Below are 23,585 nucleotides of genomic sequence, written 5' to 3' on the forward strand. Positions count from 1 at the left end.
CAGTTTTGTATTCTAACATGAAATAATCATAAAACCATCCAGGGGTATGAAGGTGATGGTGTGTGGCTGTTCACAGATGTTTGAAGGCAAAGCAGGAAGGAAAAGCAACTGGTTCCAATGTTTGTACTTACATGATGAGCCAAGATCAAAAAAGGCCTTATCCTCCATGTGGTCATCGCTGGAAACTCTAATACAGATTCAAGCTGATTCTAGCAGCAACCTTCTGAGCTACTGAAAGACTAACTTCTCCTAACTTCAGTTTTTCAGGTTTTTTTCTTTTTTTTTTTTCTTTCTGCCATCTATAAATCTACACAATTTCATCCACAGATTAGGTTATCTGGCAATAAATAGAGTAAGATCCTATATAAATTATTGCACAAACAGTTTTCTGAATAAATTTAATTATAAATATAACACAACTCTTCCAGTACTGCCAGTCTATAAAGTTTGCCTAACAGTACATACCTACAGCCATCTTAATTTAACAGTGCATTTACAAGGACAATCAGGTACACACATAAGGAGTACAAACACAGACGGAGATATCCCACCAGCAAGTGTGTATCTATGGTGAATTTTTTCTGCTGTCTTTAAAAGAAGGACTTAAAGGCTTGCCTGTTTCCTAAGCCAGATAACTGGCTCATCCTGAGTATTGCAGCACTTGAAAGTTTAGTTTTGCATTTTACCAGATGTGGTTGGTATTTTCTAAGATATCAAATGGGACTACAAGGGACCCAGGTGTAATTAAATATTAATTACTTCATAATTCAAGGATCTGCGTAACTCAAATAGTTTAAGTTTGTGCAACATCACACCTTCATTTCAGCTAGTACAAATTTTAAATCAAGCTGAAGTACATTTTAGTAATTATAAAAATGAGGTATTTTACAGCTACTTCCACCAGTGGAAGACTGCTTGTTCCCCTAGCCTAGGCTCATACCTCTTCTAAAGTATCGTTAATTTTATGCACCACCTGTGGGTATAGCCTGTCATTTCTATTTAAAGTGTAGACACAGAGCATTTTTATTTCTCATTTTCGAATAGCTGTCCCTGGGCCATTCTCCTTCTCTGTCCCCAGATACAATGTCTGACTTTCAGAGGTGAGAAACAGAATTGGGATTCTCTCTGAATAGGCTTGGGGGAGGGTGGAGTGGTAACCTTTGCTCTTGTTCTGCCCCAGATTCTCGGCTTTGCACATCAATGGATACTCTTCCATTGGGGTCTTTCTTTTGGGGGATGAAACAAATTAACTGCAAAAGAATACCAGGGAATTCACTTTGTGCACTATCTCTGCAAAGTTTTTTTCTGAGACTCCGTGGAAAAAAGAAATTCAGAAGCTTGAAATGCCTGATGCAAAACTTTCAGAATAGGCAGGGCAGCCCAGCATTCCTCGCGCACTGCTCTACATCAAAACTACACATAAATCTCTTACCAGCCACATGGTTTCTTACCAAAGATGGAGTGAAAAATCCATTACTATAATTCTTCTGAAGTCCAACTGTAGTTTTAAAGATAAAAAGTTTTGTGCTTGTTTGTTTAATTGCTGCTCTCGTACTAGGGAGGACAGAGATTAGGTGCTTTTTTATTTTTAGTTCAAAAATTTGGGGAATTTGATGAAATACGATGTGCAGAAAAGGATTTTTTCATCTTGAGAACAGAACTCCAGGTGACAAGATGCCCACACTCGCTATAAAGTATGATGAGATATTGCATCTGTTTTTCACAAAAAAAACCCTCATTATGCTTGTGCTATTAAACATGACCTACGTTCTAGTAAATGTGCCTGGGTGAATGCATTGCTACCAAAGCGTCTTCTGCCCCTTGCTAACATTTAGGCCTTTAAGCAGCTCAGAAGTTCTTCCAGTTGTTTCATATATGTATTTTGCATGGACACAGGAATGAACCTTGTATGACTCAATATGAAAAAGCTGTAGAAAAAGATGACCATGGCTACTTTTTGTGTTTTCTCAGTTATGAAGCACTTAAGTATGTAATATACACTTACTGAATCTGACAATGTTTTCAGGTAAGACAATGGCACTGTGATCAACGATAATGAATGCTGTGCTTTGCCCATTGACGGCAAACTACCATCAGCAGTGAGATCAACAACATATCAGGGCTATCCTAATTCTGTCTGCCTCTCCAATCCTGTTCAGGGAGAAAGTGAATTCTCCCCCTGACCTCTGAGATGCATTAAGAATATTAATGGTAAGTATGTGCAATATTAATGGTAAGTGCGTGCAATCCAGTGGTCATTACTTCTTAGTTTATTAAACAACTTTTCACAAATGAGTAACAGTTTACTGTATATTAGTTGGCAAGGTCACACGGGCTTAGTGACTTCCATGCATATTAAAAATTTAAATTATTTTATTCAGGTCTATTTATATAGATTTAAATATAGATTTGTTTCATAAAAAAATGCATGTATAAATGAAAAATATGCATATGTGCATTGGGAGGGTGGGCAGGGCTACTATTTAAATTAATTCTTTATAATTTCCATAAAATAATGCTTTGCTATTAAAAAACCCCAACAGATCTTGTCTTATGGTTAGAGTATTGTATTTAAACTCAGATTCCTAGCTTTTCTCATCTTTATTTTTGAATAAGAATTTTCTGAAACATTCAGATGGTTTGATAGTAGCAAACTTATAAGCACTGTAGATTTACAATTACAGAGTTCTTATAGCTGAGAATGTTGCTGATTATCTGGTTTAGATTCAGCTTTTCAGACAGGTGTACAGGCCCTTACAGCAAGTAGTTCCACTTCTGAGGATGAATAAAAGTAGTCTAGATTACCCAAATCATTTTTTTTAAACACAGTCAAATTTAACTTGGACTAATTAACTGTATAGTCAGAAGGTAATTTGCATGATTAACACTTCTTTTTACCCTTTGGGAAAAAATAAAAGTAATTATAAGGAATTCCCCTTTTAAAATACAGTTTATTTTGGATATACTTCTTATCCATCTTTCTTCCTGTTATTTTACTAAAATAAACATACTTAACTGTTTTTTTTCATAAAACTGGTAACAGGATCAGAATCCCCCTACAAATATTACAGCTCTGTCAGTGTAGGTAATTTGTATTTCCCAACTTCGCACTCGGTCATCAGGCAATCGTCCCACATCAGGCAGCATAATACTTTAAACCCCTGAGCTATAGAGTCATACACTGGCCAGCTGGAAGCAAAATAGGTTTCCCCTTCCCCATTGCCAATGTGCTGGACTCAACCAATTCCCTGAAGAAAAATGACTGTATACTTGGCACACAGCAGCTACTAAATTTAAATTCCTCCCACCCCTATATACTCAGCTTTCTATCTGGTTCAACACTGAACTCCTATGATTTGGCCAGCTTGGATTCAGAAAGGGATCTTAGCCATCAATAAATTTTACTGAAAATGATGCTTTGCTTTCCTTTCTTTTATAGTACTAAAAGGAAGTTCTAGTGAGATGGAAAAAGTGGCAGGTACAGCCAACCTAACATGCCATCAACAATCATTTTGGCTCTATGACCTGCGCCAGTCCACATCTGATTGCACGGCTTCATTTCTCTCATGAATTACTGTCGTCTGTAGCAATGTGCATGTTTAACCAGCAAATCTGAACTGAATGCAGATTTTCTAGAAAGGAATGGAAGAGAAAAATAGTCTGAATAGTCACTTTGGTCAATGAAAGCAAATTTTAGATAGGGTTCTCAACTGTTCCTGGGACTACGTAAAATTCATCCAACATCGTATGGAAGAATCATTGTATCCCTCTCTTGTGATTGTTTAAAATAAAAGTGCCACTGAAGTGAACAAACCTTGGCTGTGTGACTCAGCAGACATTTATTTAACCCACATGTTTATGAGTTCTCTGATGTCCATTTATTCTAGAGAAAACTTAATTGCAGAATTAGTAGCTTCATCTCAAATTAGATTATGTTATAAACTAGCAATGTGTGTTGTAAGCCTGATGGATACTGGGTAGAAGATGAATAAATATCAACAACTTTGGCTTAACAGATCAATACTAAAATGCAACTATTATAGATGCAGAAGCATGATTCTCTGGTTTTGTAAACAATGAACTCTAGGTAATTTTGTTTTGTTTCAATGAAAACAGGATTGGCTTCTTTACCCTTACTAATCTAATTTTGACACATAGGACTCTGTAACTGTCTCCAGTTTCCATTATTCCTACATACCCTTTTTATGTTGAAGCAAGATGGAACAACCCATTAAAACCTCTTATAGACAACCTTGGTGTGTATACTAACATTGAGATGAGTCTATGCTAACTTGACAGGAAAAGAAAATTATTATCAGATGTTGAGAATCCTTATGCATATCCCTGAAATTAAATAGAAAATAAAGAGGGATTTTTCCATTGTGTTTTTAGACCGAGAACTTTGGGATTTTTTTTTCTGTGTGACATTCATATTCTAATGTCTACTCCATATTACATCAGAGTCAATATTAGTCACAATTTTTCTTTAATAAAATAATGGTTTAGCAAAAAAGAGTCTTTAACCAAGCCAAATGCTTTTTAGGTCTCCACTCCTCTCCAATACACCATTTGTGTTTGAGACTCTAAAGACTCCTCAAATTTGGGCTTAACCACCTGTGATCAAATCTTTGGGCTTTTATCCACCTGTGATTAGTCTCTTACAATGGTCACAGTTTTCATCTCCTTTCTTTGGGTTTAAGAGTTTAGGAATAGTGATGGTGAAGTTGAGAAGGAAGTGGTTTATCTGATTAAAAAATTAATGCATCTTCACATTTAACAATGAAACAAAATACAATCTTCTGTTAAACTGTACATCCTGAGCCCTTAGCTGACATGTTAAAGACCCAGTTTCATGTCCCTGCTTCAAATAAGTCAATATTATTTAGAGTAACTGGAATTGATTTAACATAAAACCGGGGAGACATCTACGCTTGACTGGTAAATTGCTTTGTTGTCCTGTCATTCAATAACACAAATCAAGGATCTCACCTTTGCTTCATCCTAAGGTTTTACACATCCTGTCTAGGAGCCATTATTAATAGATTGGGGGGTGATTCTTTTTTTTTTCTTCTTTTTCTTTTTCTTTTTCTTTTTCTTTTTCTTTTTCTTTTTCTTTTTCTTTTTCTTTTTCTTTTTCTTTTTCTTTTTCTTTTTCTTTTTCTTTTTCTTTTTCTTTTTCTTTTTCTTTTTTCTTTCGCCTTTGTAGAGCTGACAAACCTTTCCATAAAAAGAACACAATAAGCTGTAGCCTATGGCCCGGAATTTAACTTCCATGAAAACAACAACAAAAAAAAAAGGTCCTTATTGGTTCCACCTACAATGGAGTATAACTATTACAAGCAGAGAAAAAAGTTGATGAAATGGCACACCTTACCCTGAAAGATTTCCAACTATTCCATCACTACATTTACAGAATCTAAATTGAACTTTTTGGAAAGTTGCTCTTTTCCACAGTTTTCTTACTTTTCATAAAGCTTAAGAGAGGGAGTACAATTTGGACTATGATCCTATAAATTGATGTGCCAGGACTGAAGAATGTCAGCAATCAGCAAGCAAAATACAAAACCTTTGTAAAGAAAAGATGCTCCCTTTGAAACTCTTAACTGGTAGCAGTTTTTTTAAAAATAAGTAAGGATAGATCACAGTAATAAATAAACAGCAAATAGACATGTATTACCTAGCATATAGTTATTCTTTGGTACACAGTTTTCCTGGTATACAAAGTGTAATGGAAGCTCTAGATGTTCAACACATTTAAAAATCTCGTCACTTAGGCTAGAGACTAAATACAGAGCTAAGTGTGCAGCACCAATTTATAAATGCTGTTTGTCAGCCTCTTCCAATAAAATGTTATTTGGTTTTGAGATTTTTTCCACTTTTCCAGTTTTGTGTGTGGCAGAGTTTGCATCATACTAAAATCTGTTGTTGAGAAAATTTTTTCCTTTTCTGATGGAAATAAATTCTTATGTTCTGGGAACAAAGGACTGGAAGACCCAATAAAAGCTATGACCTGGATCCCTATGGCCTGTTTGCACAATCTTTTATTGAAATAATTTCACCGTCAGTGGTTCGCATCAAACAGTAAACTAGTAGAAAGGAAAGCAAAACAGAGTCTGAGGGCACCTAGAAGAGAGGTGCACAGCTTTCTTCTGTGGGAATAAATTTTATAGTATTTTAGCATTTTCCAGCTGGACCTGGCACGCAGGTTCACTCGCAACACTTTCAGACTTCCCCCATAGGGTCCAGATTCCTGTCCTGCACAGGTACATGATTACCAGAGTCAGTTGTCCCTCATCTTTTTTTCCATGTTGATATAGGAACCCAAGGCAGATTTTCTGTGTCATACTAAATATCTTCTGGTCTATCAGTTTCATATGCTAATCTTCTAACAAGTGTTCCACTGGATAGATGAATGATTCATAGAGAGTTTGATATTTGTGCTGATGACGTGCTTCTCTGGAGTCAGCACCAAGTGGCAGATGAATAGCTTTAAGAATTACCTCCCCAGGAGGTATTGGTATGGTGCCTGGATCAAAAATTTTACAGACTTTGGAGGTGCATGGAATGCAACTGTTTTTGCTCCCATAAGGAGACTTACCGGGTCCTCTGGGTTTCCTGGAAGCTGGAAATGAAAGAGGATGCATCCACCCTTCTCTGAAAGTATTTATCTCCTTGTTTTTTGCAGTAGCATCCTGATCAGATGAAGTTTGGCTGCCCAGAACAAGCACCTGAAGACCCAAGATGATTCCCAGTAGCTGGTGATCTCTTACAAGGCTGACACTTTTTCCACTGGTTAAGACATGTCATAATGAGCTGCTGGAGGAGGATGCTCTTTCCGTATACCTTCTAATGTGTTGGGAAGGATCTAGCCTTTTTTGGTCTTATTTTTCATACCCGGGCTTTTGCTTCTAACATGATTCAATGTGCTTCTGCAAATTTTCTTTCACAGTTTTACAACATAATTGTTTACTCACACTTTTATTATTGAGAAATAGTACAAGTACTAATGATCCCATGTTTATAGGGAAGTTTTTATAAAAGTCTAACAAAGAAAAACATGTCCCAAACTGAGATTTTTTCATTAATTTGAATAAAAAACAACTGCAGGCAGTGCCCTGCTCACAAAGCAGCTAAAACTCTGCATCTGGTAACCTTCTTGATGGGAAAGGGACCATTTTTTGCCCCTTAGCTTCCTCTGGATACTTCTGTACGTAAAAAGAGATGCATCCCTCAGAATTACCTCAGAAACCAATGAAAGTATTTTTTGAACGCGTTAGCTTTGAAGAGAAAATCTTCAGAGAAAGCTGTGCCACAAAGAAGGCAACTGGATAGAGGTTCAGAGCCAAAGGCAGGTCTGTTTTGAGTTACAACAGGGTTAGGGAACACCGCGCTATGATTACTGCTTGACCTGGAACATACTGATTTTGGAAGGAGAAATGGGAGAAGAAAGGAAATAGAAAACATAAAAGAGAAAGTCAAGAACAAAATATAAAGAAAGAAAAGTTAAAATGTGTATGGAGGAAAATAGAAAAAGGAATAGACACAAAATCTCTCAAGAAAATACATTGTATAATCTTTTTTAATGGTATGAACTAATAGTGTGAACATGATAGTAGCAGAAAAAAGAAACGTCACTTTCTTCCAAAATAAAATGGTAATTCTTATTCTAGAATTACTCTATGTGCAATACATGGACTGATATTTTAACATCATAGCATGTAACATAACCTTTTATTTTTTTTTTTTTTAGGCTACTAAAGGATACATAAGTGCTTCGTATATTAAGTAGTATATAAAAACAATAGCATGCTATTTGTACTTCGTTATGTACCACTGTGCCAAAATGGGAAGACAACTTTCTAAAACTGATCACATCTTGTCTTATCCTTTAATTATCAAATGTTTTGAAAGGAATAATGATTATTAAAAAAAAAACAAAACCAACAGACAACTATTTTCATATCTAACTGCCATACAAGGTATTAATAAATCATTGTGATGATTATTTAGTACTTAAGTTTATTTGAAACATACTGTTAATGAACAATGAAATTTTGAACACTATTACTATTGTCAGTAAATTTATGCAAAGGATTTCCTTAACCATGCAAAAAGCGGGCATAAACTTTGAAATAAAATGTTTTCAAGGGAAAATATAACACTGTAATTAATATATTAAAAATATTCAATTTGATATGATTCAGACTGATTTGTTGCTTACAACTATGTAGTTTGCTAATAATTTGCTAAACACCCATATCTGATAAGGTTTTTTCACGTAAGCCTGATCCATGCCAGATACATGTATGTTTATTGGAAAACCACGTACTAATATTAGTTCAACATTATTTATTTCTTACATTGAATTCTGAACTGCTACCACAAATTAGATATTTGAAAGTGAAACACATCAACTTCAGTTTGATTATTTCAGTCTCTAATTTTTTTTCTAGGTACTCCTGTTTTTTAAAAGTGGCACTGGGTTTGTGTCCCCTCGCAGAATTATGTGCATGTTGTATACCTTCCAGATTGCCTTTTGGAATAATAGCAGCTTGAAAACAACCTTGCTAAAATGTTGCAAAGGTAACTTTGTTCAACAGTAGTGATAATGCTTTTTTGTAAACGTTGATGCTGCAGTAGTCCAGTGGGACAGTTTCATCTGTGGTGTAGCCCCACAGACAGCCTTATCTCTAGTGGAAAAGAACTGCAGCAGAAATTAATTTGGCTGAGTAAAAATAACTCTCTCTTGATTTAAGGTGAAGGTTTACATCTAACTCCTAATAGCTCTATATATAGCAAGCTAATTTGTTTTAGGATGTTTCTGGCATGGTATAGGAGACTTCTCATTGTAAGTACTATTCCTATCATACATCCTACTGGGGCTCTGTCTGTCTTCTACCTATTTCATTTGGTTTACGTGACTCCTGGCTCTCTAAAAAGTGAGGCTTCTCTTGCAGTAATTCACAGTTGATGTAGAGATGTAATATTTCATAAAATTAGTATCTGTGTTACATTATAAAATTTGAACGCTGCTGCAGCTACACTTTTCTTGATGTAGAACAGTCACAGTTTGACTAACTCAGTCAAGGCACGGTTGTTATTCACAGCTTCGGTGTTCCTGAACTGTAACCCATATGTGAGAGCTCTCTTTCTGAGTTAATCATCTCAAAGTTAGCAGTCCAGAGACTTGCAAATGTTTTTTAAATTCGGCTTTGTTGTAACTGCCCACATCAGTCCTAGCTGTAGGAGGAAACTTACATTCGAATTTGTGTGTTGTTCTTAGAATTTTGCTGAGACCCTCACATATGCAGTTATGGTATTACTTTTATACCTTTGCCAGTTCTTCAATATTTCATCTTCCCAAATAATAGATGTGCAGTGCTGCCAGAATCCTGTCATATACAAGGGACTTTGATCAGGTTACACTATTTTTTGTCAAGCTTGCACACAGTCAAAGAATGTATTGACTGCACAGCCTCAACCTTCATATGCAAAGAGCATCAAAACTAAGCTCCTGTTTGCACTCGGGGGCTGCCCTGCGAAGTTAGAGTCATCTGCGAAATACCTGATAAAGTCTAGTTGAAATTTTAATTTGCAAAACAGGTAGGAGGACTATTTTGAACAGACTGACTAAATTCAGCTCAGTTGAACAGTTTCACCTTTTTGTGATGAAACACAGACCTGCTCCCTTTCTATTAAGCAACTTCATTCACATTGACTTCAGCCTTTGGATTCTTCTCTTAAATACAACAAATTAATTACCTAGTTTTCCAGTGCTGCAGTTCAATGTTACAGGACTATAACCAACACATTCGTGGATCTAATAAAAATACAACTTTCAATGCAATGACTGTCACAAAACAAAACCCTCTAATAGTGAAATAGACACAAGTCCAAAAAGGAATGATACTGAAATAAAAGCATGGTGCACATTCAAGTAAAAATCTAGATGCAACTGCATCAGGTTATGTACTGACAGAAGCATTGTAAGCTGACACTTGCTCTTTGGGAACATTTATTAATATCAATTAATAATTTAACCATAAAAGCTTTACAGTCAAATAGACATAAAATTAAACATTTCTGTTAAATACAAACAAAGGAAATACCGAAGATGAACTATTTTAACAGATATCGATTTTAAGCCTTAACATTTGTTTCTGTGGATAATTTAATGTTCTGGCAAAGATGTCTCTAGATGATGACACTAGAATAATAGCTTGCCTTGTCACCAATCAAAGTTCCCCATTGTTCTATTAAATGAAATAAAAGCACTTTATAATCTTAAGGGAACTTGAACAACCAATTGTCAGGGAAATGATCTATTATAAAGAGAAAAGGACCAGTTATTTATCAAGTAAACTGCAACATTAATCTAGTTTAATTTGTATTTTAAGTCTTTCTGCCTGAAACAATCTCCAGCAACTCATTTAAATGCAACCAAATTACAATTAGAATAGGAATACCACCAAAATTACATTTGTCTTGGCTAACTATAATCCAAAGGCTCATTTGGAAGCACCTGCAAGCAGCATTTGTTGCCAAATAGAGAAGCAAGATTATGTTTCATTTGACACAATAAATTTTCTAAAGTACAGAATTTAAAACATTTGCAGAACAAAGAACTTCTTATAACCATGGCTGATTATAATTACAAGTAGTTCAGCACTGCTGAGGTACCTTGGAATGCTCATTGTTTAACCTGGAAACAATCTGAACTAAAACATAGTGTGAGTATTGCCTGAGAGTATGCACAAAATAAAGAGTCTCACTGGCTTAATCACTAGAATTTCACCTTTGGAAAAAAGAAAAAGTATTGTGATCAAAAAGTTGTTATGCTAAAACAGTTTGAAGAAAAATACATAAATAAGCAAATAAAATAAAAATCCAACAAGGAAAAAAACCAGTAGGTCAAATCCAGTAAAACAAATCAAAACACCGAAAACCCCCCAAACTTTCTCCTAGAAAGTACATGGATTAGCTATCTCTTGTGAATAAATAACTCATGAAGGATGAATTGCAGACTTAAAATAAACAGGCACAAGGTAGTTATACCTTCCCAGACTGTTTTATATGCTGTTTATTGGACTTTTCCTTTTTTTTTTAAAAAAGCTTCAAATACAATATAAGATACAGAAAATGTAGTATCATTGTACCAAAATACTAAAGAATAATCAAGGTTTCAAGATAGACTTATTTTTCCAAGGTTATATGCCTGTAACTAGCCATAGCAGTCTTGATTAGCATCACCTGTTCTCTCTCAAAAACATAAACAAAAAGCTCACGTGCATTTCTCCCAAAACTTTATAGCCAGAAACTTTGATGCCAGTCTTTCAAAATCACAATTCTTTTATCTGCAGCAAAATCCAGACAAATACAACAGTTAATTTTAATGCCACCATCAAAAGCTGAAAAATTATCTGCAGAACAATTTTGTTGATTTGCCAGGAAAAGACCCCAGTAAGTTTGTACCAATTGCAATCTTTTGCAGAGTGGACTTTGTGAGGGCAGACGTGGTTTGCTCTTCCTTGTAACCTTGTAATACTACCTGAAAGAAGGTGTTCATGTTGCTAGATCAATTTCCTTACAATATGAGGTTTGCTATACCTATATATTCTGAAAAGTGAGAAGAGTCAGGGGCTCTACACTCTGCACATGGTACAGAGGAATCACTACTGTAGAATGAGTCATTTTTTGATCCCATCAAATCCGAATGGCAAGTAGTGCTCTCTCAGGTTGAGATTTTCTACTGAATCAGTCACTACTGAAAGCACCATTCTCCCAGATTTGGCCTCTGGTTCAGGAGCTGATTGTTTATTCATGAATTATGCCCTGAATAGTGACAGGGTTGACTGACATATTTTTCTTGACCATATTAAAGCCACCAGCTTGATACTGGCAGAATATGACATGGGTTAGATGGAGAAGCCTCCTGCTTCTTTGATGCTTAGCAGTCAGAGCTGTGAGGGGTTTTAAGCAGCATCAGTAGTCCAGTGATATGGGCCTAGTCAAATAAAACCAGCCATGTGCAATACTACTTTATTCAATAATGATTAAAGTCAAAGAAATCTGTCCTTACTGCTTGTTGCTATCATGGCATCTATCTTGATCACCACTGGTTATTATTGAAAACACAAAAATTAATTGAGGTTTACCAAGAAGCCTGATTGACGCTTCTCAAGATTGTCCTGCTATGATCAGCCAATTGTCTATATATGAATTGACAGACAAGGTTTTAACTGAGATCTCAGAGTTGAAGTGCAGTTCTGTGTGTTAGCAAGACTGGCTCAGCTGTGAATCTCAGGTACACTTCTCATAGCTCAGATGGATAGCAATCTCTAGTTCAAAAACATGATTCTGAAATGATAGAAATTAGTATTGCCATTCAGAAGCCATGGTAACATAGGGAGTGTTCAGTTTCCTCTGGTCTGGGATATTATGAAGTGTTCTCTTCTTCAGAAAAAGGAAATAAGAATTTTATCTTAGGCTTCGGCTTGATCTTTTCTACAACTCCAAAGAAAATCAAAGCAACCACTTCTTTTTATAAGAGTTTCTGAAGAGTGAGGTGCAAAAATTGCCATATGAGTATAAAATGTGATGTTTGCCATTGCTGACAATGTCTACTGTTCAAGTATCAACTGTAGTGTCTGACCATGTCCAGTGGAATCTGGGTTTCCAAAAGTCAGCTACAGGATGGTTTTGATGTGATTCATGCTCATGTCATCAAACTGCAAACTAGGCAATCAATTCTTTTACAAACAGGCAGAGAAGGTTCTGTCGTCAGCTGGAATCCCAGACACCTTTAAATAGGTGTCTGAACTGTGACTCCTGCAGCTGCGGATCAAGCATTTTAAAAGCTCTTCCATTACACAGATGATCCATATGAACACTAAAGAGCTGACTATAAAGATATGAATAACCTTGGTACATCCTCTTGGATCACTGTTGCCTTAATTTTAACCTCTAAATCATTTTCAAGAGACACTTTTAGAAGATCTGTAGGTTATCAGCAGCCTGACAGACTAAATTTCCTAAAAAGATGGGTAGGAATGAATTTTCTCCTGAGCCACACTTCTCTCCAGCAAGAGATTCCTCTAAATACAATAAAAAGTACCTGATTAAACATCACCTGTTGGTGGTGGGAAGCACGTAGTTTTTTTCCAAGATGTGTGTCAGAGCTTCAGGTCAGGACTTTAAAAAAAGTGAAATCTCAAGGAGGTCAAACAATTACAGCAAGCCACAGGTGGTCTCTTTGCTATCACTCATGTGTTGGACCTCACTACAGGATGCTTTCTGGATTTTAATTTTGTGATTGCTACTGCCATATCTGGTATGTCAAGATGGACAGTATTTTTTTTCAAAGGCATATTTTGGTACCAGGAAGAACTTGCTTGTCTAGGCTGGTATACTTGGTTTCAGCAGTGAACCCTTTTTTGTTATTATCTCTGCCTTTTGTTATTCTTCCACAACGTTTTAATTAATTGGCTTTGCTTGACTTTTCATTATCAGTTGGATGTATTTGTACTAATTTATAAATATGGCACTACGCGTGTGAAACTGAAAATGTGATCTCTTGGTCACAGAGCTGATGCTGATGAAATTAATGTCAAAGTCATAGCCTCCAAGGTGCAGCTAATTATAAACATGCTGGTATCAATAGTCACAATGCTTTTTATATTTCTTTCCCTTGGAATTTCAGATGTCTTATTTTTGAAGTAAGGGTAACTGTTAAAGCTTCTTAAATTTTGGCTGAAGGACAGTGACATATAAGAATAGCTCAAGTGCTGTATCTGAGCATGCAGGTGCAGGATGAAAGAGAGCAAGAGCCATGGCTGTAGCATTGTCAGGTATGTGTACTCTTTTGGGGCAGAAGATTTACCTGCTGTATTTGTTAATTAATGATATGAAACAACTATGACAGACTAATTTCAGTCATTATCAATAGCCAAATGTGGGGGACAGTATCTGTGTGTATGCCTGAGTGGTCTTTAACTTATTTGGGGAGCAAAGGTCTAACATACCCAGAGAAAAATGTTTATGAAAGAAACAGTACTTTTTTCCTTCAAGGATAGGATTTGAACTTATACTGATGCAGACTGCAACTTGTTGCCATGAGCAGTAAGCGGGAAAGTTTCGATGCCATCCTGACCTTTCCCTTGTTTGTACCAGGTACATATATATAGTTCTAAGAAAAAGCTGTTCAAGAGTTTATGAACTTGCATACTTAGGGTACAAAGGTATGTACAATGGAATCCACACCAAACCACATAAAAATAGAAATTTTTTCCATGAAGTGGGACAGCATACTTGAGTGACAGATTTAATACTCAGTGTTAGATTTAAAGCCACTGTACAGGTCTGCCCCTTTCCACTGAGGTTTTTCATCACCAAGACAATTTATCCTAAGTGGCAGGGAATGAGAAAGGAAGCCTGGGGAACACTGAGAAGGGAGGAATAGGATCCATGGCCTTTGTTACCAGCAGTATAAGGCAGGAACAAAGGGGTATCAAAATGCACATTAAAGCAGGTCTACTGTGTAGACCTCTATACTGCGAGTCACTCAGTGTAATTCATCTACGTGTAAATGTGTCCTAAGACAAAATCTCTGCCACTATTACCCAGGACAGGTCAGTATCACGTCTGGTAGACAACTGGATATTCTACTTCACATCATAGCTAGTTACACCGTGAAACTATTTGTCACAAGACATTCTGGATATTAAAAAAAGTACATTGATTCAAAAAGCAATTACACAAATGTATAGGAATCTCAGTTAAGGACTTCACATTGGTGACTATGAAAAGACTTGGCTTTCTTCCTGACCCATGCAGCTGGAATGGTACACACAGACCTGTTTTGAAAACCCAACAACACACTGGATGCTAAGCACCTGTTAAGCTGTTCTGGTGCCATAGCTTTACCATAAGTAGAAAGCTCACTTCTTTCCTCTGATCCTTTGTGGCTTTTTCACAGTGAAGTGCTTCATAACTGTGTATTAATTTATACGCTAGCAAATACACTTGATATACTTATCTAAAGCAAGTAAATGCAGGTTGCTCATTGTTCGCCCTTGATGCACAAAATTACTATTGTGAAGTGACAGGGGAGTTCGGCTAACTGAGCCTGTCAGTATGTCTCCTTTAAGAAAATTCATAACTCTCCACGCATACATGAGATCAAATTTTCATCTACTCAGACTGGTAGCTCTGAACGTTCATTGAATTTCCCAGATTTTTTTAATGTTAGCTTTGTAGAGTTAAAAATTTACATTAAGCTAAACAAATCCTTTTTTCATAGAATGCACATAGTAGAGTCCCAATATTAGCATTTACAGAAGTGTTAATTCCAATTAAATAACTGTCACTTAGACATGCACAGAGAAAAAAAAAGGAAGTTGCCCTACTCTGTCTTTAGATGTACTCGTCAACCTTCCTAATTGTTGATACTGCTGATGGAAGATCTTATTCCAAGCTTTTCTCATAAGCAAGATCTGTTCTTCATTACTGCCTTGAATTTCTTCCATTTACTTGCCAGGATTTTTCGAGGAGAAACATCTTCCAGCTAGCTCTGTTTTAGTCTGAACCAGTTTCCCTTAAAAACTGATAATGCATTTTAGGCCATGAGAGAAAATGAATTACCTCTTTCTACAGCTTTCCTTTTGCTGTAGTAAGTGATTTAATTGAGCCTAAGGAAAAAGCTCTACATTGAAGTTTTGGGTTCTGAGCATGTCCCAAGCCTAAGCAGAAAGGCTTTAGGGAATGCAGTAAGATACTGTGGAGCTGCAGGAGAGTCTCAAGGAATATCTATGTATATCTTCTCAGGATTGAACAATTAGCAGGATAGGCGTTTCTGAAACAGTTGACTGCCAATTTTCTTTAATAACCACTCATTAATCTAAATTCTATAAACTTGCATTTTTTGAAAATTTGTACATATCCTTTACAATACATTTTATGGCAATGAGTTCCATAATTTAATATAAAGCTTTATAGGAAGTGTTTTCTTTTAAATCTATTCTGATAATTTACTTGGATGAGATTTGATTTTGTGTTATGAAAAATAATGAATATTGGATCTTCTCTAGACTACTCATTTATAGACTATCCCTCTCCTTCTCAGTGGTTTGGGTTTTTTTTTGGGGGGGGGGGTTGGTTTTGATTTTGTTTTTCTTTTTAAAATGAGAGAAGCTACTTAGTGTTTAACATTTTTTCTTCAACTTACCACAGAAGTAGGCATCCAGGGTCAGTGAAGTATTTGAGCTTTGTAATATTAGTAATAGGGTGAAAGGTTAGAAGAATACAAAGTATTTGAAAACAAATGAAGAAAAAAATCTAATGAGGCAATGCTAGAAAGCAAAGCCAAAAACCATAGCTATTTCAATAATTAAAAATACTGTAAGGTAAATGTGTATAGATTAGTCAGACATTAGAGCTAGACTTTGAATAATGGAGGGCAGTATGAAACAAAAAAAGTCAGTGTTTGTGCACAGCAGCACACATTGGGACCTGTACTCATGCCTAATCACCAATTGTGTGGGTAAAATTAATTGCATTCACTCAAAACCACACAAGATGTAATGCTTTTTTGCTTAACATTTAGTAGTGCTAGATCTTGTATTAAATTGCCGCATGCCCTTCCTCCCTCATGTGTGCTTATATCATCTTGTAAAGCCATCATGTGAAATACTCTGTTGAGTCCTGTTCAGGACTTTCATAGTAATTTTTGGTAGCTGCAAGACCTAACTGCAAACAGCAGCCTGATTTCAGTCATTGCATTTAGTTTCTTTATCTAGGAAGCTGAGGACAACTTCCTAGTACAGGTGATGGAGAGCCCGACTAGAGGAGAGGCACTGCCGGACTTGCTGCTCACTAATGCAGAGGCACTGACCGGACAGTTCAAGATTGGAGGCAGCCTGGGCTGAAGTGATCATACCCTCATGGAATTCTCGATCTTGAGAGGTACAGGATGGGTAAAAAGTAGAGTCAGGATACTAAACCTCAGAAAGGCAAACTTTCGACTGTTTAAGGCACTAGTGCATGGCATCCCTTGGGAAACTGTCCTCAGAGGCAAAGGAGTGAATGAGACCTAGGAGATATTTAAAGACAATTTTCTTAGGGCACAAGAGCTCTCAATCCTGATGTGCAAGAAGTCAGGCAGGGGAGGCAGGAGGCCAGCTTGGCTAAGTCAAGACCTCTTAGCCAAACTAAAACACAAAACCGAAATGCATAAGCAGTGGAGCAGGGATATACATCCTGGGGAGATTGTAGGGATATAGCCCAAGAGTGCAGGGAGGGAATCAGGAAAGCCAAGGCACAGCTGGAGCTGAACTTGGCTAGGGACGTGAAAAATAACAAGAAGGGTTTCTTCAGGTACACAGGACAACAAAGGAAGATGAAAGAAACTGTAATGCCCCAATGAGCAAAATCTGGCAGACATGGCTACAATAGAGATGGAGAAAGCTGAGTTACTCAACAACCTTTTTGCCTCAGTCTTCGCTGGCAAAGGCTCTAGCCATGCCACCCAATTCACAGAATCCAAAGGCAGGGACTGGCTACTGTAGGAGAAGATCGGGTTCAAGACCATCTAAGGAACCTGAATGTGCACAAGTTCACCAGATCTGATGAGATGTGTATTGGGTTTGCGTGGCAAGGTTTTGGTAGTGGGGGGGCAATGGGAGTGGCTTCTGTGAGAAGCTGCTAGAAGCTTCCCCTGTGTCTGATAGAGCCAATGCCAGCCGGCTCCAAGACGGATCTGCTGCTGGCCAAGGCCGAGCCCTTCAGGCATCGTGGTAGTGCCTCTGGGGTAACATAGTTAAGAAGGGGGGAAAACCCTGCTGTGGAGCAGCACCCAGAGACAGGATTGAGAAGATGTGAGAGGAACAACTTTGCAGACACCCAGGTCAGTGAAGAAGGAGGGGGAGGAGGTGCTCCAGGTGCCAGAGCTGAGATTCCCCTACAGCCCCTGGAGAAGACCATGGTGAGGCAGGCTGTCCCCCTGCAGCCCATGGAGGTCCATGGTGGAGCAGATGTCCACCTGCAGCCCATGGAGGACCCCACGCCAGAGCAGGTGGAGGCACCTGGAAGGAGGCTGTGACCCCATGGGAAGCCCACACTGGAGCAGGCTCCTGGCAAGACCTGTGGCCCTGTGGAGAGAGGAGCCCACGCTGGAGCAGGTTTGCTGGCAGGACTGGTGACCCTGTGGAAGGGACCCACGCTGGAGCAGTCTACTCCTGAAGGTCTGCACCCCGTGGGAAAGGACCCACGCTGGAGCAGTTGGTGAAGAGCTTGTCCTAGTTTTCGGCTGGGATAAACTTAATATTCACAAGAAGCTGGGAGGGGACACAGCCAGGACAGCTGACCTGAACTAGCCAAAGGTGTATTCCATACCGTATTATGTCATGCTCAGCTTATAAGGGGAGCTGGCTGGGGAGGAGGACCCACTGCTCAGGGACAGGCTGGGCATGGGGCTCTGGGGGTGACCAAATTGCATTGTTTATCACCCACTTTGTATATCCTAAGCACTGTTGTTGTTATTTTCCTCTCCCTTTGCTGTCCCAGTAAACTGTCCTTATCCCAACTCATAAGTTTTACCTGTTTCTTCCCATTTTCCTCCCCATCCCACTGGGACACACACACACACACACACAATGACTGGTGAGCAAGTGGCCACGCGGTGCTGAGCTGCTGGCTGGGGCTAAGCCACAACAGTCCTTTTTGGCACCCAACATAGGGCACAAAGGGTTGAGATACTGACAGATCTGAACAGAGCGTGTTAAAACAATTATACATATTTATTTTATTAGTTAAGTAATCACAATGCTGTGTTGTTTGTCACATGGCAGTGGTATGTAAGCCTGTACTTGCTGTACATATTCCCTGTGGTGCTGCTTATCACCTCTGGGAGAGGGGTCCAGATTCTCATTTTGCTGTACTGTGTGGTATCAACTTATGATATGATAACATCACTGGTCATGAGGTTAATCTGATATTTGTACGTGGCATTGCTGTCATGCTCGTACCTTGGCTGACATCTCTGAATTGATTAATAATCACACCCAATCTATGGGGAAGATGGGGGGAATACTTTATCCTGCTCTTTCACCTCCCCTTTTTCTTCAGGCTGGTCACAGCAGCTTTTGAGGATTTTGAATACCCTTGCGATGTTCAAACCAGCATGCTCCTATTGCTATGTGTTCCAGGTCATGTTTAGGGTTACAAAAAATTATTATTCTTTTTTTGTTTTGCCATTTTTTAGTCTTTTAAGGTTCTAGTTGGGCTTTGGCCCTTCTAATTTTCTCCCTGTATAGCTTAATGACATCTTTGTTGTCCTCCTGAGTTGCCTGCCCCTTTCTTCAAAGGCCATAAACTCTCCTTTTTTTCGCCGAGTTTCAGCCAAAGTTCTCTATTCAGCCAGGCTGGTCTTCTTCCCCTCTGACTCATCTTTCAGCGCATGGGCACAGCCTTCTCCTGTGCCTGTAAGATTTCCTTCTTGAAGAGTGTTCAGCCCTCCTGGACTCCCTTGCCCTTCAGGACTGTCTCTCAAGGGACTCTGCCAAACAGGCTCCTAAACAGGCAAAAGTCTGCCCTTTGGAAGTCCAAGGTAGCAGTTCTGCTGACCCTCCTCCTTACTTCTCCAAGAATCAAAAACTCTACCATTTCATGATTGCTGTGCTCAAGACAGCCTCCAACTGTCACATCACCCACAAGTTCTTCTCTGTTTGTGAACAACCTGATTCTTACCCATAGACACCAAACCCTGTCGTGACCATCATTAAGCTCTAAACAATCAAAACACTCCTTAACATACAGAGCCACCCCACCACCTCTCCTTCCTTGTCTATCTCTTCTGAAGAGTTTGTAGCCATCCATTGCAGCACTCCAGTTGTGTGAATCATCCCACCATGTTTCCATGATGGCAACTACATCATAGTTTTCCTGCTGCACAACGGCTTCCAGCTCCTCCTGTTTGTTGCCCATGCTGCATGCATTGGTGTAGATGCACTTCACTTGGGCTACTGATCCTGCCACCTTTTTCTGCAGAGGAGAAACTCCAGTTCCTATGCAACCATTCTCAGGCACTTCTGTGGTTTCTAACCCACCAATAACCTGTGTCTTTGCTGTCACATGGCTCTCCATCTCCTGCCTCCACTGAGATGGCAGACTGAAAGGACCTCACTAGCACACTGTCCCTTAAGCAGTGGCATGCTGCCCCCAGGCTTATCTCTAGCAGCCTAGTTTTATCCCTTTCCCCCTTCAAATCTAGTTCAAAGCTCTTTCAATGACCCTTGCTAACTCCTGTCCAAAGATCCCTTTCCCTCTTTGAGGCACGTGTACCCCATCTGTCACCAGCAGGCCTGGTGCTATATAAATGGACCCAGGATCAAAAACCCCAAAATTCCACCATTGACACCAATCTCAGAGCCAGGTATTGATCTGCTGGCTCTTCTCATTTTTCCCCTCATCATTCCCTGCAACTGGAAGGGTAGAGGAGAACACTACTTGTGCTCCTTGGGACCAGTCATCCCAAGGTCCTGAAGTCTCTCTTGATTTCCCTTGGACTTCTTATTGCAACTTCAGCGCTGCCTACATGACAAATCAATAATGGAGGGTAACCTGAGGGCCATACAAGGGTTGGAAGCTTTCTCTTCACATCTTTAGCCCAGGCCCCAGGGAGGCAACAGACTTCCCTAAGAACTGGGTCCAGTCTGCATATCGGGCCTTCTGTTCCCTTCAGAAGTCTCCTATGACAATGACCCGTCTTTTCTAATTTATGGAAGTGGTTTTGATGCAGGGTGTAGGCCGACTTAACCTTAGCAACACATCCAACCTAGATGAACCATCGTCCTCGTTATTGTTTGGTTCCACTTGGAGAGCCTTGTACCTATTATGCAAAGGCACCTGGGAAGGTTGGGTAGTCACAGAGGAGACGGTCTTGCTGTGCCAGGCAGACACTTGCCATCATTGCCCAATATCCTTTAAGCCACCACATTCTGCCAAGTGGAGAAAGGACAGGGCATCCTCCCTGTTATGAGTCCTGCCTGCCTGTCGGGCCTTGCCATCAAAGGTAGGGTGTGGTTCCAGTAACCTCTCTCTTGCCCTCCCTGATACTTCTCAACCTACTCACATCCTGCTGGAGCTCTGTGTGGTGGGTCGACCCAGGCTGGAAGCCAGATGCCCCCCAAAGGTGCTCTGTCACTGCCTTCCTCAGCTGGGCAGGGGAGAGAAAATACAACGAAAGGCTCCTGGGTCGAGATAAGGGCAGGGAGAGATCACTCACCAGTTACTGTCAGGGGCAAAACAGAATGAACTTAGAAAAATTCATCTAATTTATTACCAAGCAAATCAGAGTAGGATAATGAGAAATAAAACCAAATCTTAAACCACCTCTCTCCACCCCTCCCTTCTTCCCAGGTTCAACTTCACTCCCCATTTCTCTCCTCCCCCCCAGCGGCACTGGGGGACGGGGAATGGGGGTTGTGGTCAGTTCATCACATGGTGTCTCTGCCGCTCCTTCCTCCTCAAGGGGAGGACTCCTCACACTGCCCCTGCTCCAGCCTGGGGTCTGTCCACTGTATTTGCTCCACCATCATCCTCCATGGGCTGTAGAGGGAGAGCCTGCCTCACCATCTTCACCACAGGCTGCAGGGGGATCTCTGCTCCGGCACCTGCAGCACCTCCTCCCCCTCCTTCTTCACTGACCTTGGTGTCTGCAAAGTTTCTCGCATCTTCTTACTCTTCTCTCTGGCTGCAAAAGCTGCTGCTCCTTTTCTTTTCTTCTTAAACACGTTACCCCAGAGGCACTACCACCATGGCTGATGGGCTTGGCCTTGGCCAGCAGCAGGTCCATCTTGGAGCCGGCTGGCATTGGCTCTGTTGGACATGGGGGAAACCTCTGGCAGCTTCTCACAGAAACGACCGGTTGCTCCCCCACTACCAAAACCTTGCCATGCAAACCCAGTACACTCTGTCACTAAGCAAAGGAGTTTCTCCACCTGGACACACCTCCCACAGGGGTGCTCACTACTGCTGTCCTGTTGTGGTGTAAGAGCAGGGCACACTCTGCAGCCTGACACCTGGGTGGCTGTGTGTTCCCACCAGTGCTCTGTCTGGGAAGCTGCGTCAGTTGCAGTGGGTGCAGAGCAGAGTTTAGAGAGGCCATGGCTTCCTACTGGGTGGATACCATTGCTCCCCGGTCAAGCTGGCAGAGATTCAGTGTGCTCCCTGTGCGCCCTCCCATGCAAACTGCTATGCCATGCCCATGTCACTTGCTTTTTATACATGGAGGGGGGGCTTGGCCGCCATTGCTCCTGGCCCCATCCGGGTCTCGTCAGCTGCTGTCACACAGGCTCCTGGGGGGTGTCTGAGCTCCCCCCGATGTTCCCCTGGTTTAGGAAACCCCTGTGCACTGTGCTGGAGCGCTCCGCCACGGATCTGTCAGCTTTCCTATGTGTTTATCTTAAAGCCAATAAATTTGTTTGCAAAGGCCCTGGAACAAAACCCCCCACATTCTTGAGATGATACTTCACTGTTAGTTCCAAATGTTTGCATGGCCATGTACAGGAGGAGCTGAGTTACTTCAAATTTTGCCTCTACGGAGTACAACAAAATACTAAACGAAATCGAAAAGAATTAGAGCAATCTAAGAAATGAACACAAAAGAGAAAAGTCATGTATAAAGCATGATTTTTAAATTAAAAAGGACTGTTAAACATCTTTACTTTGTCTATTATCTGAATTTGCATCTAATTAAAACAGCTAAAAACCCTCCACAATGCAAATCTTGGCATCACTTGCCATAAAACTGAAAGCTTACTGTAACTACAAGCAGTTAAAAGTAGAATTTTTTGTCTTTGTTCATATTGCATACCCTGACTAAATACACATTTTATTAAAAATAATAAAAATAAAATCATCCATTAAGAAGAGATTGCAAAAAAACCCTCATCATAAAATATGTTTTAGCCCCCAAGTAAGAGTACTGGTGCTTTATCTTGTTTTAAAATAAACATGTAGGTCAGGCTACATGTGAAAGGCTTCTAGGCGCATTCTGCCTGGATCTTCTGGATGTCTCATGGCAATTCCGTATCGCAGCAGCAGCTCAACATAAGGTGGCCAAAACGAGTCAGTGATTGTTACATAGGGTTCATGTGGTGTGCTCATTAATTTGTTTATAAGAGTCTGGAAGATCAAAAGGATAAGATTTAGGAAATGAACAAAACATCTAGATTTTTATCTCCTTTAACGAAATTTATATGAATGATTCTAATGAGACACTTATGTAGGCAATATAAGAAATACAAGACCCGTTCAAGGTAGAAGTAGAACGAAGCACTTCCAATTAACTTCATTACATGGTTTTTGATGTAAAGAATAGAACTGGAATTCTCCTTTTATCGAGACTAAGTTTTTCACCATCTATCAAAAATTCTTGGTGGATTTTAGATAGTGTAACTGTAAATGCCTAAAAACTCTGAACATGAAGGTGGTAAATCCTTAAATGATTAATCTTTAAATCAGTATCTGAGTATTAAGATTAAAAGCATTAAATAAGAGGGAAAGCTAGATTTTTTGAATCGCTTGCCTCA

General features: G+C 39.5%; 1 protein-coding gene across 1 annotated transcript in view; it reads right to left on the reverse strand.

Moving 5' to 3' along the window:
• Window positions 1–18,968: 18,968 nt before the first annotated feature.
• CENPK (centromere protein K) overlaps window positions 18,969–23,585 on the reverse strand; it is a 28,829-nt gene continuing 24,212 nt past the window's right edge. Inside the window, exon 10 of the mRNA XM_054808949.1 lies at window positions 18,969–23,178. Coding sequence (XP_054664924.1) covers window positions 23,020–23,178 — 159 coding nt within the window. The 3' untranslated portion in view covers window positions 18,969–23,019. The remainder of the gene's footprint in view (window positions 23,179–23,585) is intronic.

The sequence above is a fragment of the Grus americana genome, chromosome Z, assembly GCF_028858705.1.
Source record: "Grus americana isolate bGruAme1 chromosome Z, bGruAme1.mat, whole genome shotgun sequence".
In the NCBI taxonomy this organism is placed as follows: Eukaryota; Metazoa; Chordata; class Aves; order Gruiformes; family Gruidae; genus Grus; species Grus americana.